Source organism: Saccopteryx bilineata, chromosome 10, assembly GCF_036850765.1.
Source record: "Saccopteryx bilineata isolate mSacBil1 chromosome 10, mSacBil1_pri_phased_curated, whole genome shotgun sequence".
Lineage (NCBI taxonomy): Eukaryota > Metazoa > Chordata > Mammalia > Chiroptera > Emballonuridae > Saccopteryx > Saccopteryx bilineata.
Genome location: NC_089499.1, coordinates 4,035,574 through 4,058,242, shown reverse-complemented (window position 1 = coordinate 4,058,242; position 22,669 = coordinate 4,035,574). Strand labels below are relative to the sequence as shown.

The 22,669-nt window shown below is 55.8% G+C and overlaps 1 protein-coding gene across 1 annotated transcript in view; it reads right to left on the bottom strand.

Moving 5' to 3' along the window:
• Nucleotides 1-22,669, bottom strand: part of ITPR1 (inositol 1,4,5-trisphosphate receptor type 1) — a 295,645-nt gene that overhangs the window by 105,028 nt on the left and 167,948 nt on the right. The window contains exons 38-42 of the mRNA XM_066245616.1: nucleotides 20,537-20,685; nucleotides 19,554-19,665; nucleotides 14,595-14,627; nucleotides 4,901-4,936; nucleotides 3,737-3,787 (exon numbers count right to left, since the gene is read on the bottom strand). Coding sequence (XP_066101713.1) covers nucleotides 3,737-3,787; nucleotides 4,901-4,936; nucleotides 14,595-14,627; nucleotides 19,554-19,665; nucleotides 20,537-20,685 — 381 coding nt within the window. The remainder of the gene's footprint in view (nucleotides 1-3,736; nucleotides 3,788-4,900; nucleotides 4,937-14,594; nucleotides 14,628-19,553; nucleotides 19,666-20,536; nucleotides 20,686-22,669) is intronic.

Below are 22,669 nucleotides of genomic sequence, written 5' to 3'. Positions count from 1 at the left end.
TTCAGGGAATAGAAAAAGAAAAAAAAAGAATCTCAGTTTTCCTCTCTTCCTTCCTCCCACAAATGTATCTCATTGTAGGTGCTTTCATTAGCTCCCGAAACTCATTTCCTACCTCAACCAACTGCGAGCTCAAAGTTCTGAGAGTGCTTCCAAGGGGGAAGTTATTTGTGATGCTTTTCAAGTACTTGATAAATAAATTGCTTTCAGTACAAGGTTTCTTCAAGGCTTAGAAAACCACATCTTGGTACCAAGTTTTTGCTGGAGCTCAAGTCTCCGGCACCGGTCCAGACCCATCAGCACTCCTGTCCCCGGGAGCATGCTGATTTTTAAGGGGACTTCGTCAGACCGTTCGGGAAAGCCTACTGAGGAAGGAACAGAGGGGAAGGAAAGGTTACCTCCAGGACAGCGCTCACGGGAGGTTACAACGTGACTTCCCTTTCCCAACCTAGGATGCGTCTACAGGACGGCCGCTCAGTAGGACACAGACTTGGAGCGCCCACAAGAGGGAGGTGGGCAGCAGATGCCCAGCTCTCTAGCAAGACTCCCCCCTGGCCCAGGGGAACACCGTGAGAGGCGATGGCTGGGCTGAGACCCGGAAGCCGCGGCCACGGGAGACGGCCAGCGCATCCCTCACAGCAAGAACCTGGGAGGTCACAGGACTGAATGGCCGGAGGGAGGGTGACTGCCCAGACCACACACACACACACACACACACACACAGCCTTCAGGGACGTCCCCACCGGACCTTCAGCACAGCAGTGCCCCAGAGGGAGGGCCAGAGTCACTCGGTGAGACTCCTTGCCCCGCGTGGCGCTGAGGGCGCTGGCGAGACAGCGGTCAGTCTGCCGAAGAGGAGGAGGAGGAGGAGGAGGACACGTGCCCTAGGGAACAGGCGGACCCCAGGGGACAGCAGCCTCACACTCACGCAGCCTGGTGCAGTCACAGAGGGTTCTCACATTGCCATGCTGCCGCTCCTGCAGTTCCCATGGAAACTGATGCATCAAGCGGTACACTTTCTCCCCAAAAGATAATCTCAAGGAATGTGCTCGTTATGGAAACACACACACACACACACACAAGCACGCACACACACACAAGCACACACACACAAGCACACACACACACAAGCACACACATACACAAGCACACACACACAAGCACACACACACACACAAGCACACACATACACAAGCACACACACACAAGCACACACATACACAAGCACACACACACAAGCACACACACACACAAGCACACACACACAAGCGCACACACCACACAAGCGCACACACACACACACAAGCACACACACACAAGTACATCCACCCCACAAACTTTTCTTCTTTTTTCCTCTCTTAAGGATACGGTTTGGGGACATATTTACTTTGCCTTCGCTCCATAGATAAGTAGATACATACATACATACATAAACTGCAACAATAACAACAAAAAGAGAGCATGTGGTGTTTTGGTGTTTTTTTTTAAAGCAAAGTGAGAAAAAGAACTAAGAATTTTAGGTAAAAGGGGACAGAAAAAGAAAACGGATAAGCACCCTCAAAAGTTATGCAAATCCCTCGTGTGAAAACTTGGAGGCTCAAGGAGATGCTGCCTTTCCGAGCCAGTGGATACACTTAGGAAAAGTCAGAATCGGCAGAGCGAAGCCTTCCCCATCCCCGTGCTGGGGGCTACTCCCTGGCACAGGTCTGAGCCCGGCAGGCCCGGCCGAGGGGCCCGGGCGCAGGCGAGGAAAGAGGAAACAGTGTCTTCCTTCAGTAGTAACGCTTGGCCACGCCCCCTCCTGAGAGACGTAACACCAGTTTCTCCCGGCAGTGGACACCTCCGGCGTACGAACAAATACCACGTTTGTCTCCGGTAAGAGACGCCACATACACACTATTACACAGGACTGAGAGGTGGCAGGGAGAGGGTCCTGTGCGCCACGTGTCACGTGGAGACAGGGCTGTGTAGGCATGCATCACGCTCCAGGCTTGTGACTGGGCTCACGTGAGATGTGCTTCCATCAGGGAAACCGGCAGCTGAGAGGGAGAAGGGACCTTTCGGTTTCCCAGGCTCCAGCCACTTAAAAACCCCACACTTCAGGGAAGATCAGAGCCTCGCAGGAGTGCTGCGCCTTTGACGCCTAATTAAAAAACACCTCCGTTCTTTCCCCAAGCCCGTCTGCCAGACCCCACAGCGGCTCCGTTCACGAGGCGACAGGAGTGAACGCTGGTTAACACCCGTTCCATAATCGTGGTTCCGCCACTGTGCTGGGGCGCGCTCTGGATCAGCCTCATTTACGGAAGGAGAAACTGAGGCCCGGGGAGGTGAGCTGACTCGCCCGAATCGTAGGGCGGGGCCTGGCAGAGGGAGGCTGAGCCGTTCTCATCCCACAGCTCACAGGCCCCGGCAGCAGCGTTCCTATAACACCTGCCCTGGGGGCTCAGCGCACACGGACCAGCTACTTCTGAGACCCAGGACGGGCAAGGGCGGGCATGATGCAAATGCCTGGGGCCCTGGGGCCCTCACCTGTAGGGCAGGCAGGCTGTGAGAGGGGAAGGGCTAACTGCCACGTCAGGGGAGCTATTCATCCTTTGGTCATTTATTCTTCCATAGTAAAGCTTGGCCATGTCGCCCACATGGCCCACCCAACAGCTCCTAGTCACAAGAGAAGGAGCAGGATTTGGGATGTGGTGGGACAGGGCGGGGGCTGGGTCAGGTGGGCGGAGCCAAGACTCACCGCCACCCTCCTTATCTCACACATAAATCCTCCCAGACACGGAGGACCACAGTTCCAAGGAGCTCTTCTCAACGATCGCTCCTGTTCTAACCTCGTGACCTTGGGGAAAGGTGCCCAACCTCTCCCAGTCTCAGTTTTCCCATCTGCGAAATGGGGATGAAGGCTGTGTCCTTGGGTCAGTCTTAGCAGTCATGAAATGGATGAGTTAACATCTGTAGACGTCCCAGCACAGTAATGGGCACATGACCAGCGGGTGCCGTGACATCGGGGCTCGTCAGCACGCTTGTGACAGAGCGCCTTCCTAGAAAACGGCTTTGCAGCACAGTCAGCATGCTAGGGAAGTGTCTAAACTCGGCCTAGAACTCTCCCTTCCAGGAATCTATCCAGAGACACACACGTGTGTTCATTTCCTGTCAAGGGGAAAAAAATTACCAACCACTTGTTAATCTGTGGAACCTTTAGACAGCTGCTGGCTTCCAAAGAAAAGGCTCAGATACAGGGTTACATGAACAAAAGCAGGGACTAAAAGTTGTGCCCTGGAAAGAATCACAATGACAATGAGAGAGAGAGAGAGAGAGAGAGAGAGAGTGTGTGTGTGTGTGTGTTTGCTGGTGTACACGCTCGTCTGTAAGAAGAAACAGTAAAATTGCTGGCCCCTTTCATAGCGACGTGGTGTAATTAGGAACATTTTTGTCATTATGCTTTATAGTAAATTATCCATCGTGATGTGATCATCAGTTCCTCACAGAGAATGTCACGTCAAGACTGCACCTAAGCAGAAAGCCACCCCAGGAAGAAGATGTAGCCACCGTACGTCTGGGCACCAGATGGGCACAGCGCTTGGAGCAGGTGGGAACGGGTGGGATGTGGTCAGTTTACCGTGCGTAAGCGGCTGGGACGGGTTGTGAGCCGTTCACGCTTTAACAGCATCAACAGTAAAAGCTGTCTTTAAGTCGCAGCCCGAGCTGAGGGGAGCCCCGGACGCCCACGGCTACGTACCCTCTTGTGGTCCTCCAGCTGCCTCAGGGGTGGACCCGGTTCGAGCTCCTGCTGAAGATGCAGAGATTTCCATCTTAAGTGCACGGCAGGGAGACGCCGCCGTCCCCAGCACCGGCCACGGGTGCCCGGCGAGCACTCACGGACAGGCAGGACCCACGCAGACGGAGGACAGGGCAGTCCCGCTTTCTCCCGGGTGCACATTCACGACCGGCTGCTCTGTTCACTGCTTCACACCCCCCCCCAGCCCCCAGGGTGCTGCTGAAAATGCGTGTGAATTGCTGGCCAACCTTATTTTTTTGCAAAGATGATAAAATGAAGTTTAGCGTCATGTATTGTGACATGAACCCCCAAAGCGGCTCTAATGCAAACTCGACAGGGCAGAGGTCTCCCCACGGCTCGGACATGCACCCCTGCATGGCGCATGCGAGCGGACAGCGTGCAGCACGGCCGAGCAGACACAGACGCAGGGCGAACGTGGCTCGGCCCGGCCCACCGGTGCCCGCATTCAAATCCACCGCCGATGGCCAAGGGCTCCGACTGGAATCCCAGACATGGCTGTGACCGGGCCCCACGCAGCAGCTCAGACACGGGAGCGAGTGTCTCACTGCGATCTCCCAAACTGCACTCTGCACTGGCTCTGGCCACTGGGGTTTCCAAGCGGCCTGGACCACGTGCCTTCCCATAAATGGCTTCTCCGTGGCTCTGGGCGCCCTCGGTAATTCTAGCCCCCTGCTGAGCGAGCGTGGCTAAGGCCAGGAGCAGAGAGCACTCCGCGAAAGCAAGATTCTCTGAGCCACGTTCACCTGCGTGCCCAGAGCTGCCACCGTCTCTCCCCGCCCGAGACCCAGAGCCTGGCACATGTCGCCACGGACAGGCTCTGCCGTTCCTGAACTCCTCAGCTGGACGTGTCCAGGCTGAGCCGGCGAAGCCTTCCCAGAGCCACCTCCGTCTGCCGCCTGGAGGGGCCTCGGGCTTCGCTCCCGCCCCTCGGGACTCCTTCTCCCACCCCGAGAGCCAGCTCAGTCCCCAGCCAGGCCGCAGACTGCCCCGTGCTCCCACTGCCCGGGGACAGACACGGACGTCGCCACGACAACTCAGACACGCAACCGGGACAACCGAGGAAGCACCGACCGCGGGTGCCGCGGGGACGGGGGCAGCACGCACCTCGGTGGAGGTCTCGGGGTCCGGGGCTTGTGGCAGCTGGTCGGGAGCAAGAGAGAGCGGGTTAGCGAGGTCGCCACGTGCGTCCGGGGCCGCCGCGAACCCCACGGGCCGACACACAAGGACGGGACACAGAGGGCAACGACGTCACAGACGAGGGGACCTGGCTGCACCCGTGAAGGGGGCGGGGCTTCAGCCGTCCAGGGGGAGATAGATACTTTCTATCTATCTGAACGTGAATGTGGTGGTCCTGGGAAGAGGCCACGGGGCCTGAGGCAGGGGGACACGGAAAACCAGGACAGACACAGAGCTGACGGCCACGACCAAGAGGAAAGTGACGTTAACAAACAGAAGGGGTCCAAGGACAACCAGCACCGTCTGTGTCTCGTTCGTCCACAGAGGGAGGGACAGCGGGGCGGCACCCTCCCCTGGAGGCTCCGGAGGGAGACGGGGTGGTGTCCACCCGGGGGCCTGGACCTCGGACCCCCACTCCCTGACACGAGCTTCCCCTGGGTGCACGTGTGTGCGGGTCCCCCCGGGCCCACCCTGGGCCTGTGCAGGAGGGTGAGCGCCAGGCTCCGGAGTCGGGGCTGCAGACGCCGCCCCCCTGGGACGTCTCTGGGGGGAGCAGGGAGGCTCCCGTGTGCAGGGCTGCCCTGCCCTGTGTGTCTCAGGAGCTCCGCGGACTTGGTCCCGTGGCCCCTCTGCCACCAGACCATGAGGACACCCCCTCGATTCCACTGTTTCCAAACCACACGAGAGAGAGAAGAGGGCGACCCAGGGGCGAACCGAGGCCTGGTGAGCGTGCTGTGCTAAAAGGAAGGCGTGGCCAGAGAAGAGTCCCCGGCTCCCGGTCAGGACAGGTCCCGTAACCGGACCTCCGGAGGGCAGGTGCCCAGAGCAGGGAGCTGCTGTCAGACGCAGCCGCCGCGCCTCAGCCGGGCTGCCCTGGACCAAGGTCGCGTACCCGGCCCGGCTGGCTGGCTCTCGGTGCAGTCCGGGCCCCGGAAAGAGGTCAAGGCTCACGCTGCCACGGAGTGACCTTGGCCTCCTTCCAGGTGCTCCAGCGACAGGGCACACACTGAGGCCGGAGTGTGGTGGGCGGCACGTCCAGGCAGGGGTTGGGGGCACGGGGCACGGGGCTGTGAGATCAGCTGCTGACAATCCAGCTCAACCACCGGTACAGTCTGATCCCCACAGTGAGAAATGTTCTTAATAGAAGAATTAGCACGTAACCGAGTGACTCCTTTGCCCCTGTTCCTGACAAGACGAGTGAGCTGAGGTAAAGGTGCAGGAGATTTTTTTCAGCACAGGATCAGGCCGGCTCACCGAGGAGAAGGAGGCGTGCGTGGAGGGCTGTGCACCCCCCTCCCAGCCTCAGGGAGAAAACGTCCCCTCCAAGGAGTTCAGCTTCCCGTACGGGGCGGGAGGCGCAGCGGTGGCAGAGAGGACGGGAGGATGACAAACAGAACTGGAGACACGCTATAAATAATTTCACGACCCGAGAACCCACGTGAACACCAACCTTACGTTCTGCATGCTTTGGGCCAAAAGAGGATAATTGTGCAAACGTCCGTGCCATCTGCCCTGACCGCGAAAACGACCCACAAGAGGAAGCAGCATGAACGGGAGGGTCCGCGCCTCTCAGCGCAGTGAGAGCAGGGGAGGAAAAAGGATACGTTTTATCTCCTCTACGACCTGCACCGGCCGCGTGCCCACCAGCCGTCCCTTCCTGTCCATCCTGGGTGCCGAGCACAAAAGGGTCATGGGCATGGGTCATTGCAGGGAGCACGGAGTGGCCCTCCGAGGCCCTGCCGATCAGAACCGAAGGTCAAGGGAATGGAGAAGATGGAAGGGGAACTGATGTGTGTGTGCGATTTGTTTTTTGTTTTAACTTCTCTTGTCTGAGACATCTTTGTCCAGAGAGGCACCCTCACTTCTTCTAGGAGATAGCTCCTTCTCAGTCACTCAGACATCAGTGAATTCTGAAACAATTCATGACTGTCCCGACACGCTGACGCCTCCCTCAACTGCTGACACTTTTATCTTAAAAATTCATTTCATTTTAAAAACAAAAATTAAAATGTAAAGAAACTCTTTTTTTCTCCTTGACCACGTCATGAAGGATCTTGAGAGAACAGAGGGCGATCTCATTTGCAGCTTCACGACTCACTATCCAAACGGAAGGACCAGGCTTGACCGCCGTCCACTCGCAGGACGGAACGGAAGCCGGGGGCCCCCCGGGCAGGAGGCGCGTGACCGGGCTCACGCGGGCCGGGCTCTGCTCTCGGGACGACCCTGGGCTGCCAGCCTCTCTGGGCTTCCGCCTCTCCTGACCTGCGGTTCAAGGAGGCGGAGCAGATCCTATCAGAACTCCTTCCTGCTAAAACATTATGTAACATTCGGTTTATTTTCAGTAAACTTCGTTTCGTAACATCTAACAGGCAAGTTGTCTAACGATGACCCAAAGGGTTATACAATGACTGCAAGCTTGGAAAACGCCAAACATACCTGGCTTATAATTTAATAAAAACAACAACAACAACAACAAAAATCCCAACAGCCTTTTCGAGCGCTTCTTCCTACGGGGACCTGTGCTGTCTTTTCTGGAGGATGAGGTTATTTTGTGACAGTAAGTCACAGTTTTGAAAAAAATATCATCATACTGATAAGCTATGTTCAAGTTAGATGGTAGCTACTCAGAGGCAACACCTAATACTCAGAGCAAAAAGGTCATGTGCAGGATATGAGTGGACGGACTTAGCAGTTTCATTAGCGTAGCTAATTTTTTTTTTTTTGACACGAGAGGTCCTTCTTGATGACCACACACTCAGGGAGAGCTTTGGAGACCATGGGCCTGTCTGAACTTCCTATCTTGCCTGCTGTCCACCTCCGTCCCCCCGCCAGGTGCTGAGGCCTCCGTCACGGCGACGCCTCTCACACCAGCAGAGGATTGGTCATGATCCGATGCCTGGTTTTGAACTTGGAAACCCATCATTGCCTTCCGCTGCCTCTACACGGTTCTTCTTTGATCTAGCGTCTTCCCAGCGCGTTTAGACAAGGCCGGCAGAATCCGATTTAATAGAAAACAGATTCCAAATGACCGGCTTTGAAGCAGAATCTCAAGTCACAGAATTCCCACTGCTCTTCTGGAGGAAGTCACCAGGGGCATCCTGACTGTGGTGCCTGAACTAGGCGTGTGCACGTGAGACACCGAAGCGCTCACTTTCAATATCCCACGTACTTCACATTTTATTGAGGGATGGATTTCTACTGTCAATGAAGGAAATTATACTTTGTCATTATTAAATAAAAAGAAGGCCACAGACTTCCTGGCATTACTATTTCTGGATTATGACGACAACACCCACTCATACCCATTCATTCCTGTATTGATCGATCCCTCCCTCCCTCTTCTCTCCCTTCATCCATCCATCCATCCATCCATCCATCCTTCCATCCTTCCTTCCCTCCATCCATCCATCCTTCCCTCCCTCTATCCATCCATCCATCCATCCTTCCTTCCTTCCTTCCCTCCATCCATCCATCCATCCATCCATCCTTCCCTTCCTCCATCCATCCATCCATCCTTCCATCCTTCCTTCCATTCATCCATCCATCCATCCATCCTTCCTTCCTTCCTTCCTTCCCTCCATCCATCCATCCATCCTTCCCTTCCTCCATCCATCCATCCATCCATCCTTCCATCCTTCCTTCCCTCCATCCATCCATCCATCCATCCTTCCCTCCCTCCCTCTATCCATCCATCCATCCATCCTTCCATCCTTCCTTCCATCCATCCATCCTTCCTTCCTTCCCTCCATCCATCCATCCATCCTTCTTTCCCTCCATCCATCCATCCATCCATCCATCCATCCTTCCCTTCCTCCATCCATCCATCCATCCATCCTTCCCTTCCTCCATCCATCCATCCATCCATCCATCCTTCCTTCCCTCCATCCATCCATCATTCCCTCCCTCCCTCCATCCATCCATCCATCCTTCCCTCCCTCCATCCATCCATCCATCCATCCACGCACCTGCCCCCCCCATGCATGCCATTTATAGTTCAGCACAGGCCTGTGAATATCCTTAGTTTGCTACTGCCTTTGACATGAGCTCTTCCGCCACCTCTGGGCTTCTAGAATTTTCCTTTAAAATAAGATGTCTCCTATACCACGAACCACCCCAGCAGAAGCGGAATGCAGTTCGAGAAATGAAACTGTCTTATTGACCCAGCTATCTGCTCATCAAAGGGGGGATCCTCTCGAACCCCCCGAGTCCGTCTTCAGCTGCCCCCCCCCCACTCCTCACTCGGAGGAGAGAGGCAGACACAGGTCGACGGGCCCGGGACTTCACCGGCCTTGGAAAAACGCCCACTCAGAGCACGGGGCACTGACCAGTACACTGAGCTAAAAAAGAAGTTACCTAGCATGTTAGCAGAACGATGTTAAATCGTCACATCTGCTCACACAATGAATGCCCTTTGCCAATGACATTTGTTTTTTTTTTTAGGAACAAAAATAAGTAAAAGCTGTTGAGTGTCACCTAGATTATCACACAGCAAGTCCATCAGAACTCAACAGTGAAACTCGTTTTTAAAAGACACATTCTTCCTTGAAGAAATTATACAACTTCAGTCATTATGGAATCATCTCAACATTAAGAGAGAAAGAGACAGAGAGAGCATGCCTCCCAGACCTTGCGCCTGCGCCTGTGTGCTCCGAGCTGAGCTCGCTGGCTCTATGGCTGCTAGTGTCTAACAGTAAACATCCCCACTGCGTTTATTGGCAATTACTGCTGAAGGTCACACATCAGCAGTAAGCCCAAATTCCAGGAAAAAAAGACGCTCTTATGTAACTGCCGCCTGAATGTTGGCAGGTGCCCAAGCCGGCAGCTCGCAGCCATGTGAAAAGTAGGACACTGCCACCCTCGCCTGGACGTCATGAGAACGCCCCCTGAAGGTGAGAAGCAATAACTGTGCTGCTCTTCTCTTTCTTCCCCCGAATGGTACCAGGTTCCTGTTCAGCTGCCCCTCTGCAAGCAGGAGCAGCTCCTGGTGGGGGAGGCTGAGGACCTAGAGAAGCTGAGGGCCCAGGAGAAGCTGAGGACCTAGAGAAGCTGAGGGCCCAGGAGAAGCTGAGGACCAGGAGAAGCTGAGGACCTGGAGAAGCTGAGGGCCCAGAAGCTGAGCACCTGGAGAAGCTGAGGACCAGGAGAAGCTGAGGGCCTGGAGAAGTTGAGGGCCCAGGAGAAGCTGAGGGCCCAGGAGAAGCTGAGGGCCCAGGAGAAGCTGAGGACCTGGAGAAGCTGAGGGCCCAGAAGCTGAGCACCTGGAGAAGCTGAGGACCAGGAGAAGCTGAGGGCCCAGGAGAAGCTGAGGACCTGGAGAAGCTGAGGGCCCAGAAGCTGAGCACCTGGAGAAGCTGAGGACCAGGAGAAGCTGAGGGCCTGGAGAAGTTGAGGGCCCAGGAGAAGCTGAGGGCCCAGGAGAAGCTGAGGGTCCTGGAGAAGCTGAGGGCCCAGGAGAATGAGGGCCCAGGAGAAGCTGAGGACCTGGAGAAGCTGAGGATCCTGGAGAAGCTGAGGGCCCAGGAGAAGCTGAGGGTCCTGGAGAAGCTGAGGGCCCAGAAGAAGCTGAGGGCCCAGGAGAAGCTGAGGGCCTAGGAGAAGCTGAGGACCTGGAGAAGCTGAGGACCTGGAGAAACTGAGGACCTGGAGAAGCTGAGGGCATGGAGAAGCTGAGGGTCCTGGAGAAGCTGAGGACCTGGAGAAGCTGAGGGCCCAGGAGAAGTTGAGGGCCCAGGAGAAGCTGAGGACCTGGAGAAGCTGAGGGCCCAGGAGAAGCTGAGGGTCCTGGAGAAGCTGAGGGCCTAGGAGAAGCTGAGGACCTGGAGAAGCTGAGGGCCCAGGAGAAGCTGAGGGTCCTGGAGAAGCTGAGGGCCTAGGAGAAGCTGAGGACCTGGAGAGGCTGAGGGTCCTGGAGAAGCTGAGGGCCCAGGAGAAGCTGAGGGCCTAGGAGAAGCTGAGGACCTGGAGAAGCTGAGGACCTGAAGAAGCTGAGGGCATGGAGAAGCTGAGGACCTGGAGAAGCTGAGGGCCCAGGAGAAGCTGAGGACCTGGAGAAGCTGAGGGCCCAGAAGCTGAGAGTCCTGGAGAAGCCGCTGCAGCCACACCCAACACGTGGGCACGTCGGCCGAGCTTCTTTGTGGCAAAGTGGCTCCGGGGCCTGTGGCAACACCCTTGTTCCGGGTGACTGTGACTGCAGGGGGGACACAGCTCCAGTACGTGTGATGGCAGCCTACCCACTGAGCCCTGGCACGCTCGGTCCAACACCGCATCCCTCTCCAAAGTCCCACACAGGAAAAGGGGGCTGGCTCCTGAGCTGCCGGCCGCCCCGGCCGGAGGTTGGCGTACTTCATCAGAGCCGCCCCTCTGGTTAGCACAGCGCTCCACAGTCTAGTCTAGAGGAGGGGCCCGTGTGACCCCGAGCTCCCTGCTCAGCAGTCCCTGACGACACGCTCTGATGACCCTGTGTCCTCCTCCTTTCCACACTTTGCGTGGATGGTGGCTCCCATGGGACACTAATTTACGCTATTATCCGCCTCCCCATAAACCGTCAGCGCCCCCAGAAGGGCAGACAGGGTAGGTGGGGCACCACTCTATCCAAGCCCTCTGGTGTGGCCACGTCTGGGACAGCACGGACACTCGACGACCAGTCACGCCCACGAGTGTCTTCAGCATCAACCGGTGTCCGCCGCCCGCCGTGACTGGGAGGGTGAGGGGACTCTCTGGGGCGGATGCAAGCACTCCGTCTCTTGCTTTGTGTGGCCACATGCGTGACGGTTCATCACGCTGCGACTCAGGACGGAGCAGGGAACGCCCATTGGTCATTCCTCTCTCTCCTCCCCTCCTCCAAACCCCTCCCCAGCCCCCCACGGAGCAGGTAAAATCATGGGGGGCAGGGGAAGAGGAGACTCTGCCTCTTTATTTGCCAAAGAAAGGCATCCACATCCTGGTTGCCAGGGAGCTTGTCACCGGGAGGACAGCTGGGAAGGCCCTGCCCACCCCACGCACTGCTCCTGCGGGGGCCCCGTGACCCTGCCCTCGGGTCGCCCTGCTGCTCGGAGCACTGACCGGCCAAGTCGCTTACGGCCCGTCTCCTCTCCTGATGCCCAGCCGGCCTCTCTCCCAGGCCCGTGGCGCGTCCCCAGGAGGGGGGGTAACAAGGTCACAAGAGGCTCCTGGCCCCGTCTCAGGGGCTGCCCCCCAGCACAGTCAGAACCCAGACCGCTGGCCTGCGGTTCCGGCGTGAGGCCCATGCCTGTCCCCGTGCCAGCAGGGACGCTCGTTAAGCTTCTGCAGAGCTCAGCTGCGGCTGCAGGCCCCACCGGCGCACACCGACACAGGCCTGGTGGGGGGTGAGCCACGGGAGCCCAGGGGGATTCCAGAACAGCCTCGGGTGGTACAGGCCACTCGGGCAGCCTGGGGGCCTGGGGACAGTGTCGGTGTCCCGGGGCTCCCACGGTTGCCAGGGGTAACAAGGGAGAAGGGATCCACAATTGCTTCCTCAGGGAATTTTCAAAGAATCCAAGTAGCTGCCAGAACATTCTTCTTTCATAAACAGACAGTATTCTGTTTCCTCGAGGATAATTATAAACACACCTGCTCCAACTGTGGGGTCTTTCCATGAGCCAGCAACAAGCTCCCGGCCAGGGGGCCCGAGTGCTATCTTGAGTGGCAAACACATCAACTGACGACCGCGGTGCGAAGCAGTGTATTAATAACCCCGCGGACTCCGGTCAGGGGAAGGCCTGCCTTCCCTGACTTAATTTGTGCTTAAGGAACCAGGAGCTGCACCTCCACCTTTCAGGGGCCAGAACTCAAATCTGCAGGGCACGCAGCACCCCAGGCAGAAACGGGGGTGTCAGCCGCAGGGTGTGGCCTGCAGGCTCAGTGCCAGGTTTTTCCAGCGTGTGACCCAGGAGAGGGAAGACTACACGGAAGCAGCCGGCAGGAAGCACTGTTGTTCAAGTATTTAATGAAGCCGCGCTGGCCGGTTGGCTCAGCGGTAGAGCATGGGCCAGGCAGTATGGAGGTCCTGGGTTCAATTCTCAGCCAGGGCACACAGGAGAAGTGCCCATCTGCTTCTCCACCCCTCCCCCTCTCCTTCCTCTCTGTCTCTCTCTTCCCCTCCTGCAGCCAAGGCTCCATTGGAGCAAAGTTGGCCCGGGCGCTGAGGATGGCTCCGTGGCCTCTGTGCCTCAGGTGCTAGAGTGGCTCTGGATGCAACAGAGCGACGCCCCAGATGGGTAGAGCATCGCCCCCTGGTGGGCGTGCCGGGGGGGGGGGATCCCAGTCGGGCCCATGTGGGAGTCTGTCTGTCTCTCTGCCTCCCTGCTTCTCATTTCAGAAAAAAAAAAAAAAAAAAAAAAAATGAAGTGTTTAATGAAGCTGCCGGGCGACCTTTGGTCTGTCTCAGCTTCTGTCCGTCTGTCCCCCACCCCCAACCCAGAGGGCATGGCAAAATCTGGATGCAGAAGCTGGCACTACGCCGGCCCAAGCGTAGCCACTGTCGAGCTGTGTGAGCTAAGACCTGTCACTGAACCTCTCTGAGCTCCGTTTCTGAGGGAACTGGACCAAACTCATGACTGCGTATGTCACCGAGGGTTTTCAGTCCGGGCCGCAAGCTCCCCTTGGGGACATGTGAACTGTCCCTTAACATGTCTCAGGTGATGGTGGTGGACACTAGACGACAGAGCCATCCCACCCGGAGTAAGGTAGTGACTGGTCTTCCAGAAGAAGAAACATCTAAAGGAGACCAAGAAGTAATTTTTTTTTTTTTGAAAGTCAAAATTTTCTCCCAGTGTACTTGATCTGCCAAGCAATTCAACTTCCCCCAATGATATACATGAATTCCCCAAATTAATCTTTCCTGAGGACCATCTACCACCACACATGTGTCATATCCTAAAAACATGGCAAGAAACCCTGAAAAAGAGTCACACGACAGAAAATATTTAAGATGCCCCAAATCCCAAACAAAATGGCTACTCATCCATTGGTCTCCAGGGTGATCCCAGTAAGTGAAACTAATTCCCCACCTCCGGGTGGAGGCTGTGGGGTGACCATGCATTTCTTGGACTCGGGGTGGAGCCGCGGGCAGCGTGCAGCCCTCGCCCACCGCCAGCCCACCGCGGGGGCTCAGTGGGCCCTTGGAGTTCACACTCTGACAAGATCTAATGCGACCCCTTCCTCGCACTCAGCACTTTCCCAACATGCAGACAGAGAGGGGGGTGGTTTTTAAAAACACTTTCAAATGCACCAGTGCAGTTACCTACCTCCCCCCTTCTGCACCCGGCGCTTTACCTGGAGAGAGAGAAAAGCTCTCTGTGGTGACATCCGCGCTGCGTCTCCGACCGGTTAACGGCCAGCGTCAACCACAAATCCAGTTCAGACGCGGGACCGTGCAGGGAATCTTATCTCGGCTTAGAAAATCTCTATCTAGACACAGATGGGATCGCCCAGGACAAATGGCAAACAAGCTCATGGGACGTGCTAATGACACAGAAATCAAGGACGACACAGAGTCATGCCGGGGCGGGGGGCTGGGGACAGACCACAGGGTGTACTGGAAACAAGTAATGGAGACATCAGCACGGGACATTGAAAGAAATAAAGTAAATGAACTTAGGACCTCAGCATTCTCCGCTTCATCAATGGAGATGGGCTGGAAGAGAAGGGAAGGAGAGAGAGAGACGTGTTAGGGCCGAGCATACGAGTGCGCCGCGTGGGAGACGGCTGTCCGCGTCTCCCCCTGACACGTTCAGGCTGAAGCCGCGTGAGCCTGAGATGGCACCTCACAGGGATATCCGCTCTGAAAGGTTCTGCTCGCGAACGAACGGGCAGGAACCTGTCCCAGTCTGCTCCCGGGGCCGGCACCAAACGTCCCAGGCCACTCCGCTTCCCAGTTCTGCGTGGACGTGACCCGGAATGACACACCGTGGGCGGTGGGCGAGGGCCCCGTCCCCAAGCGAGGACGGCACTCTTTCGGAAGAGGGTGGGAAGAACCGGGTGAACCAGCAGGGTCGGGTCAACTCAGCTCAGGAGAAAATTCTTTCTTTGGGCTTCTCTGACCCTTCTGCGGGGGCCAGGGGTCCAGACGGCAGTTGGGACAAATCAGAATCAGCTTCAACCCTGGCAAGCCCAGGACCAGCACAGCTGGGCCTCGAACAAGGCAGGTGCGAACGGCACTGATCCGCTGAACCGAGCAGGTCAATGGAAAATAAACCTGCGTACGAGTGGACCCCTGTGGTTCCAACCTGCCTGGTCGGAGCATCAGCTGTGCGTCCCGAGTCCAGACGCTCCGACTCCTGGCTCGGACGATGGCGAAAGAGACGTTCTCTCCCGGAAATGCTCAGTGCCCACTCAGGCGAGATCAGCGACGACTGATCCACGTGGAGTTCAAGAAGCACCGAGAGCACCAGAGGCTTGCTTATGGCTAGACGGTGACCCTAGCTGACTTATTATATTGATACGTTGTTACTATTTAGCACACGTAGCAACTTCGAGTTGCTACCGGCAACACTGGTACCCAGAAACGCTCATCCACACCTCAGTCACAGAGAAAGGAAGGCTGGCTGTTGACCAGGGGGCTGACAGCTGTCTGAAGTGAACACCCCGACACAACACAACTGGAGATCAAAGACCCTCTTGTCAAAGGGCTACTTCTGCTCAGATGGGAACAGGGAGTTTAAATACATGCTGAGATTATCCTTTTTACAATAATAGCTCTTGGCCTGTGAATTTCTTTCCCAAACTGTTCCGTTAATCACAGCCACTTAACAACAACAACAAGAAAAACAACCTACAGCAGGCCCGGAGTAGCCAATACACAGAATCAGGCTCTCCCCTTTTCCTGCAGGGGCGGGCGCCTAATGATCTCCTGAGCGAGAGAGAGAGAGAGAGAGAGAGAGAGAGAGAGAGAGATATTCAGGTTCAATTTGAGAGATGTTTGGCCAGGGAAGGTTTGGACAAGGTTAGAGCTATAGGTTAAAAGTGGAGCTTAGTAGGCATCACACACCCAGAGTGGTTGTAATGTCTTAATAAAAATTTCAAGTTTATTAACATTGAATACACAAGGTAGAAAAATGCTGTGTCACATGGAAATAATGCATTTCACTGTTATTTGGGGGCTGATGTTCAAATGTTATCTTTATTTTATATGTGCCACTCTCTGAAAAAATAATGTGCATTGCTGATCTTTGTATTTTAGAGACATAATAAAGATGATCCCCCACCCCCCCCAAGTTATCATGATTACATTTTTGAGACAATCTGCTTTGACCAGCCCCTCACTGGCCGGTATCATATGTGATAGTTCTCGGACGGGCACTTCTCAAGGGGGTGGCTCAAGACAAGTGGCCTGACCACTGTCTATCCATTGTTCTCATTCTTTCTTAGGAGACCTGACCAGTGTCAAAACCACAGGTTCTGGGTGACCTTGGGACAATCACCATCGGTAAAGTCACCCGGCATTAACTGGAGACTGTTTTCAAATTCAACATCAGAACTGAGCCAGACTTAGATGCCTCGGTTCTGCTACGCGAAGGGCCATGTGTTATTTACATAATTATGTAACACAATCGAAACTCAAAATGCTAAACTTGTGGGTGGACCTCAAGACATCAGAATCTATCCATCTATTTGCCGATCACACAGTGGTAAAGAGCGAGGACTCTGGACTCAGACTTCTGTCTGGGTTTGAATTCCTGGCTTCTCGTTATTAGCTGTGTGACCCCGGGCAAGTTTCTGAACCTCTCTGAACCTATGTGTTCTCCCACCCCCTCCCCCACCACTGTGTATAAGATAACAGCAAGAGTGATAGCTATCTCTGGAGGTGGTCTGACCTGCGGTAGGAGAGTTGCTCGGTATTTAACAAGGTCAATGAACATCAAATAACCACTGTTCTTGAAGACATTCTTCAGGACATGCATGGGTGGCTTACATGACATTTAAAAAGTGTAAGTGACTCTGTTATGTTTTAGTCTGTTTGGTAACACGGGAGGCAATTCTCACTGGTCTTTTTTTTTTTTTTTTTTTCAAACAGACCAGTACAAGCCCACCAGTGTTTTTGAACAGAATACAGAGTGACTCTAACTTCCCTTTTCATCTATGACTGTGACTAAATCGTAAATGCTGAATGAAAGAGTACGGATAAGAGGCACCTGAGTCTCGTCATCTTTGAGGGTGATAGCTCAGGAAATAAGGGAGAACCCTCCTGGGCCCACAGACACAAAGTACCCCACCTGGAGGAGGCAGGCTCAACCCGTGTCCCGGGAGCTGGGAACCCTGGGTGCTAGCCTTGACCCTGCCACACGTTCCACGTGACCTTGGGAAGTCCCTTCAGCTCTCAGCAACGGTCTCAGGTGCAGAGGGACAGCTGCACGAGCCCACCAAGGAGGGCTTGGTCACGGGACAAGTTCTACAGAAGAGGCAACTACGAGGACACTGGGCCCATAAGACGGAAAGAGCTTCAACACCTGCCCTTGTGTCCTCAGCACCTGGTCACCTGCCCTGTGTCCTCAGCACCCGGTCAAAGACACCTCGTGTGCTCTACAGACTGTGGCCCACGGGTTTGCCGGAGAACGGGCAGGTCTGTGGCTCTCGGGGTCTCCCACCCAGAATGAGCTGGTCTGCCCTGAATGTCAAACAGGGGCAGCCGGGCAACCATCAAAGGCATTTTCTAAAACCCTCAGTGAAGCAAGACAAAGGAAATGCCCACTACCAACCAGATCGGGACAAACAGATGTAGGTTAGTGCCCCGCCCACCCCCTCTCAAGTTCAATTAACATGAGTGGTCAAGAACATCTTCCAAGACTCCAAGCACGGGGCCAGAGCGACGCACATGTGTGCTGTTGGAACTGGAGCTGCTGACCAACGTGGGATTCTAGAATGTCCCCGACCAAATGTGGGATTCTAGAGCGACCTTGACCAACAGAGGGTTATAGTGTCCCTGGCCAACATGGGATTCCAGAATGTCCTCCAACATGAGATTCTAGACTATCCCTAACTAACATGTGGACCTCAAAACAATGGAATCAATCAATCAATTTATCCCTAACTAAATGGTGGCATGCAAGCCTGCCTGGATTCCAATTTCTAGAATGTGCCTGACCAACGCGGGATTCTAGAATATTCCAGGCTAACATGGTTTCTAGAATGTGCCTGACCAACATGGGATTCTAGAATATCCCTAACGAGGTTTCTAGAATGTCCTTGACCAACGTGGGATTCTAGAATATCCCTGACTAACGAGGTTTCTAGAATGTGCCTGACCAATGTGGGATTCTAGAATGTCTTCAACTAGCATGGTTTCTAGAATGTCCCCGATCCATGTGGGATTCTAAAATGTCCCTGACAAACAGGGGACTCGAGAGTGTTTGCCAACAATGAGGGATTCCAGAATGTCCTCAAGCAATGTGGGACTCTAGAATGTTCCCAGCTCACAGAGGTGTCTAGAAGGTCTTCACTTGTATTTCCCATACTTCCCAATAGTATCGCCACTTTCAGGAAGGGGTTGGCAGCCCCAACTAGACTGGTGAGAAATGTCATCTTGCCTCCAAGCCTCTCTCCACTTGGGGGTGCCTGACTCCTTCCCCAGCTGCACAGGGATCCGAGCGCAGCCTATGAACCTCCTCTGGAGTCTGACCACTGACCCTTCTACAAGGCCTCCCCTACTGTCCTCTATAGCCCCGGGCTCTGTCGTCCCCCATGAGCACAGCACCTGGCAGGGACACAGCATCTCAGGGCTGAGACGATGCTCACCCAGGTGGTACCAGCGGGCGGGCAGGAAAGGAGAGTCAAGAGAAAACCTTCCACGTGGCCCCAAAGACCCCGACCGGCTTATCTGCCCAGCAATCGCCTCACCCAGCTCCCAGTGTGTCCAGCTTCCACGATACAGAAAAAAAACTTCAAGGAAATGGAAATATCATCCCAGCCGGTGCATCAAGTGACCTCAGTGCAGCTGCCGACTGAGGCAGTGCTACTCACGTGCTTGGAGATGATTAGTGAACGTTTTTTACCTTCCAATGAAAACTGGGGCAGAGTCACTTTGAGCCCAGGGTCTGGGACAGTGGGGGGTAGTGGAGGACAGCGGGGGCAGACAGGACTGGCGCAGGGCACATCCCCGGCATGCCCTTGCTTGCTGCCCACGCTAAGAAGTGTCACGTCCCGGGGACTGTCCATTTTCCAGTCTCAAGTAGAAATGGTGACACATGGGCCTTCCTGAACTCCCGTGAGCAGGGCGGGGACTTTCCTCGCCACGGGAAGGGCTGTGCACCGCCACAAGCCACAGAGGACTCGGACGGGCGAGCGAGCCCACGGGCGTGCGGGCCGGAAGCCTTGGGCCCGTCTTGCCGCGGGAGAGACATCTGCGTTCCCGTGGGGGATCAAACAGAAGGAAAACCTCGCTGCAACTGTCCCTGACCACTGAGCACGTGGCTTGCGGCTGCTAAGAGACCTGAGTAAATCTGATTGGAAGGGGGACAGTCACCCGGTTTAGCCACCTTTCGGGGCAGGAAGGCCTGGCGTTTAAAAGTAAAGCTGACCTCCCCGTGGGGCGCCGGCCGGCTCTCGCGGGGGCCGAGGGCAGTACCTTCTCCCCGTAGCCTCTGTCCTTGGTCATCATCTCCCTGAGCGTCTGCAGCACTTTGATGCACAGCTTCTCCTCATTCTCCTCCAGCAGCTGCTTCGTGTGCTTTATCAACCTGAAGGGGGGGGCAGGTTACAGCCCTGCAGCCAGCGTGAAACTAAACAGCAGCAGCACTTCCCCAGCAACTTCCCAACGTTGCTCCTGAGCAGGTGTTTATCATCAGGGACTCCCTGGCCAGGCGCTGAGCGCTGGGAATCGGAGCGAGCGACCGTGTCTCGATGGCGACACCTGCTGGCCGCTGCCTGCAAACGCGCTCGCTGGGCCGGGGCGGCCACATCCCGGGGGTGGGAGTTCGCAGAGCAAGGAGGAGGGAGGCCCCTGGCACCTGCCGTCCATCCACGGAGGACAGCCGGCAACGTGGATAAAATACACCAGCAGTGCCCGAAACCTCGTGACGAACACGGCCAGCCCTACATGCGCTGCTCCCCACCCCCAGATTTGTCCTGCGAGGGGCAGAGAGGTAAACTGAGGGGCAGAGCCCTCTCTCAAGTCCAGCCAACAGCCAGCCTGTGGGTGAGAGTCCAGCGGACTGTTCCGGTCATGGAGACGGCTCTTTCTCTTAGATTACGTCCCAAGGCACGGCGGGGGATGCCACCGAGTCTCAGGAAGACTGAGGCCCAGACGGGCTGAGAGCTCTGAGAGCAGAGGGCTGAGACCTTCCTGGGTCAGTGTCGCGGCCCACGGGGCGCGTCGGTACCCGCTGAGCGGAAGGTGGGTGACAGGGCGGGGCGGGGCGGGAGGAGGAGGCGTTCCCACCCAGACCGCAGGCCCTATGCCCTCCGGAAGACAGAACGGGACCGCGGCCTTGTGCGCATCTACGAGAGAAGCCGGCCAGCCCGTCCTCCTTCGGGACCCTCTGTCTGGTCTGGCCCCAGGGGCCCGTGACGGACGCCCCCCATCCCCTCCCCCGGGGAGCCGGCACCTACTTGCAGATGAACCCTCCACTCTCGCACTTCCTCCTGGCGTCCGTGTTCTCCGGGAACAGCAGCTCGGGCCGGTGCAGCACGTCCACCAGCACGGACAGCTCGGCCTGCACCAGGGGCCTCAGCCGGTCCTCCAGCGCCGACACGATGTCCTGGAGGGGGCACAGCCTCGTGAGCCGCCAGCGGCCGCGGGGGGCGGGGAGCACACTCACTCGTCCCCAGAGACACGACCACAGACAGGGCTTGGTCAGAGACACTCGAGGACCAACTGGCACTCAGTCTAGCCGCTGCCCAGGGGTTCCCTGAAGCATGAGCCCCGATGCAGAAACTGGCCAACATCCCCACCAGCCCTTCTTTCGAGGTGGTCTTTACGCTACTCAAGGGGGGGTCATTCCACAGAGTTCAAAATAGGACGCGAAAGGTACATTCGACCATGTGGAAGGGTGTCTACGACATGAGTGCAAAAAAACCCACACACACACAAAAAGAAACGGTCAAACAACAGAATGGACTACGATCCAGTTTTTCGAAACAACATCGACCTCTACAGGCTTTGCACCAGCTGTTATTAGGACCTCATCGGTGGTCCGGGTTGGTGGGCTTATAGGAGATTCTAATTTTCTTCTACACGTTGGTACTTGCGAGTATTGTCAAAGTGACTTCCAATGAGCAATGAGGTTATTTGCACAATAACACATCATACAAAAAAAGAAAATGAGAAACAAAACGCATGGACATGCCGTATCAACATGCTAAGTACGTGTACCCTGATAGCATGATGGTCTTCAAATGCAAAACACACAGCTGTGGGAAAGGAAAACAAGAGAGAAAGTTGAAAGAGCTGCAAAACCAACACCACAAACACCGTCGAAAGGCAAATGGCAGGGGACAGATGACACGTTATCTCCAAAAGATGCGGCCCTCGGCTCGGTGGCTGGGTGACTGAGACCCTCACTGGAGACCTCCCGGTGTGGACGGGCGGAGCACGGCACGCTGGGTGAGACGGGAGGAACCGGCTCACCGAGGAGATTTTTGCGTGGGAAAGGCCGCTGGACACTGCTTTCACCCCAACTGGGGACCCAAGTGTTGGAAGGAACTGTCACCATGAAGAACTGATTGATCTTTTTGTCTAGAAACTAAATCTGAAACTAAATGGGGGGGGTGTATTAATTTCTCCTTGTCTTAGGTCTAACAAAATTTAAAATCACTCAGTCATATTTGGAATGCATGCAGAACGAATTAGACGATTTCTTTGGGAAGGGGGTGAATTTTCCCAGCGACATCCCTGAACTCACACCGGCTTTCACAGCACGGGCAGGAAGAGGGTTACTGTTGAGAAACGCTCTGAGGGGGGTCGTCAGTTCCCCCAACAGCTTCCTCTTGGAAAGCACGGGGCTTTCTCTCCTTCCGTAGCGACTGGTCCTAACGGGCGAATCCTCACTCGTCTACAGCACTGGAGGCGCCTGAAGCAGTTCTTCAAGGTCGCGCTCACGAAATCCTGCATCTTTTGCAAGGTCTGAGGACGTCACGTGGCGGTCGATTCGCGCTGTCCCTGTCGAATGCTGACCATTCGACAGCTGGCGAGACCGACAGACAAAGATGGCGAAGCGATGGGCAGGGAGAGGGGCCGGCGTTAACGTGAGAGGGGGCGTCTGAATGGGGATTAATCATCGCACACGCGTCCAAGTCGACAAGTGAATGTCCTAGCGTCGTGACCGCTCTGGCTGTCCTGGGCGATCTCACAACTCCGGGGCATCGGCCAGGAACTCGTTTGATAATGAGGACCCTTGAGCCATGCCCGAGTCTTTCTAACAAGCAGTATCTGCGCTTAGGTACCTCACTCTACTCTCCCAAGGTAGGCGGAACAAACCTGAGAAGAACACACAAAGGAAACTGGTGTGTCTGGCTGTAGATGATGTACGTAACTAGAGCAGTACTGAGTGTCAGCACGGAGACACGGCTACAATGTCCCTCCTCTGTCTACAAGCACCGTGGGGGGCAGAAGGCCTCCACTGGGAACACTCCCTGAAGACCCAGTGCTGCCCAGCGGGGCTCAGTCTCTCCCTGCCCTGCGGCCTCCCCGGCTCCGTGGGCTCAGCTACACTGGCCTCCTTTGGTCTCTGGACACACCGGTCT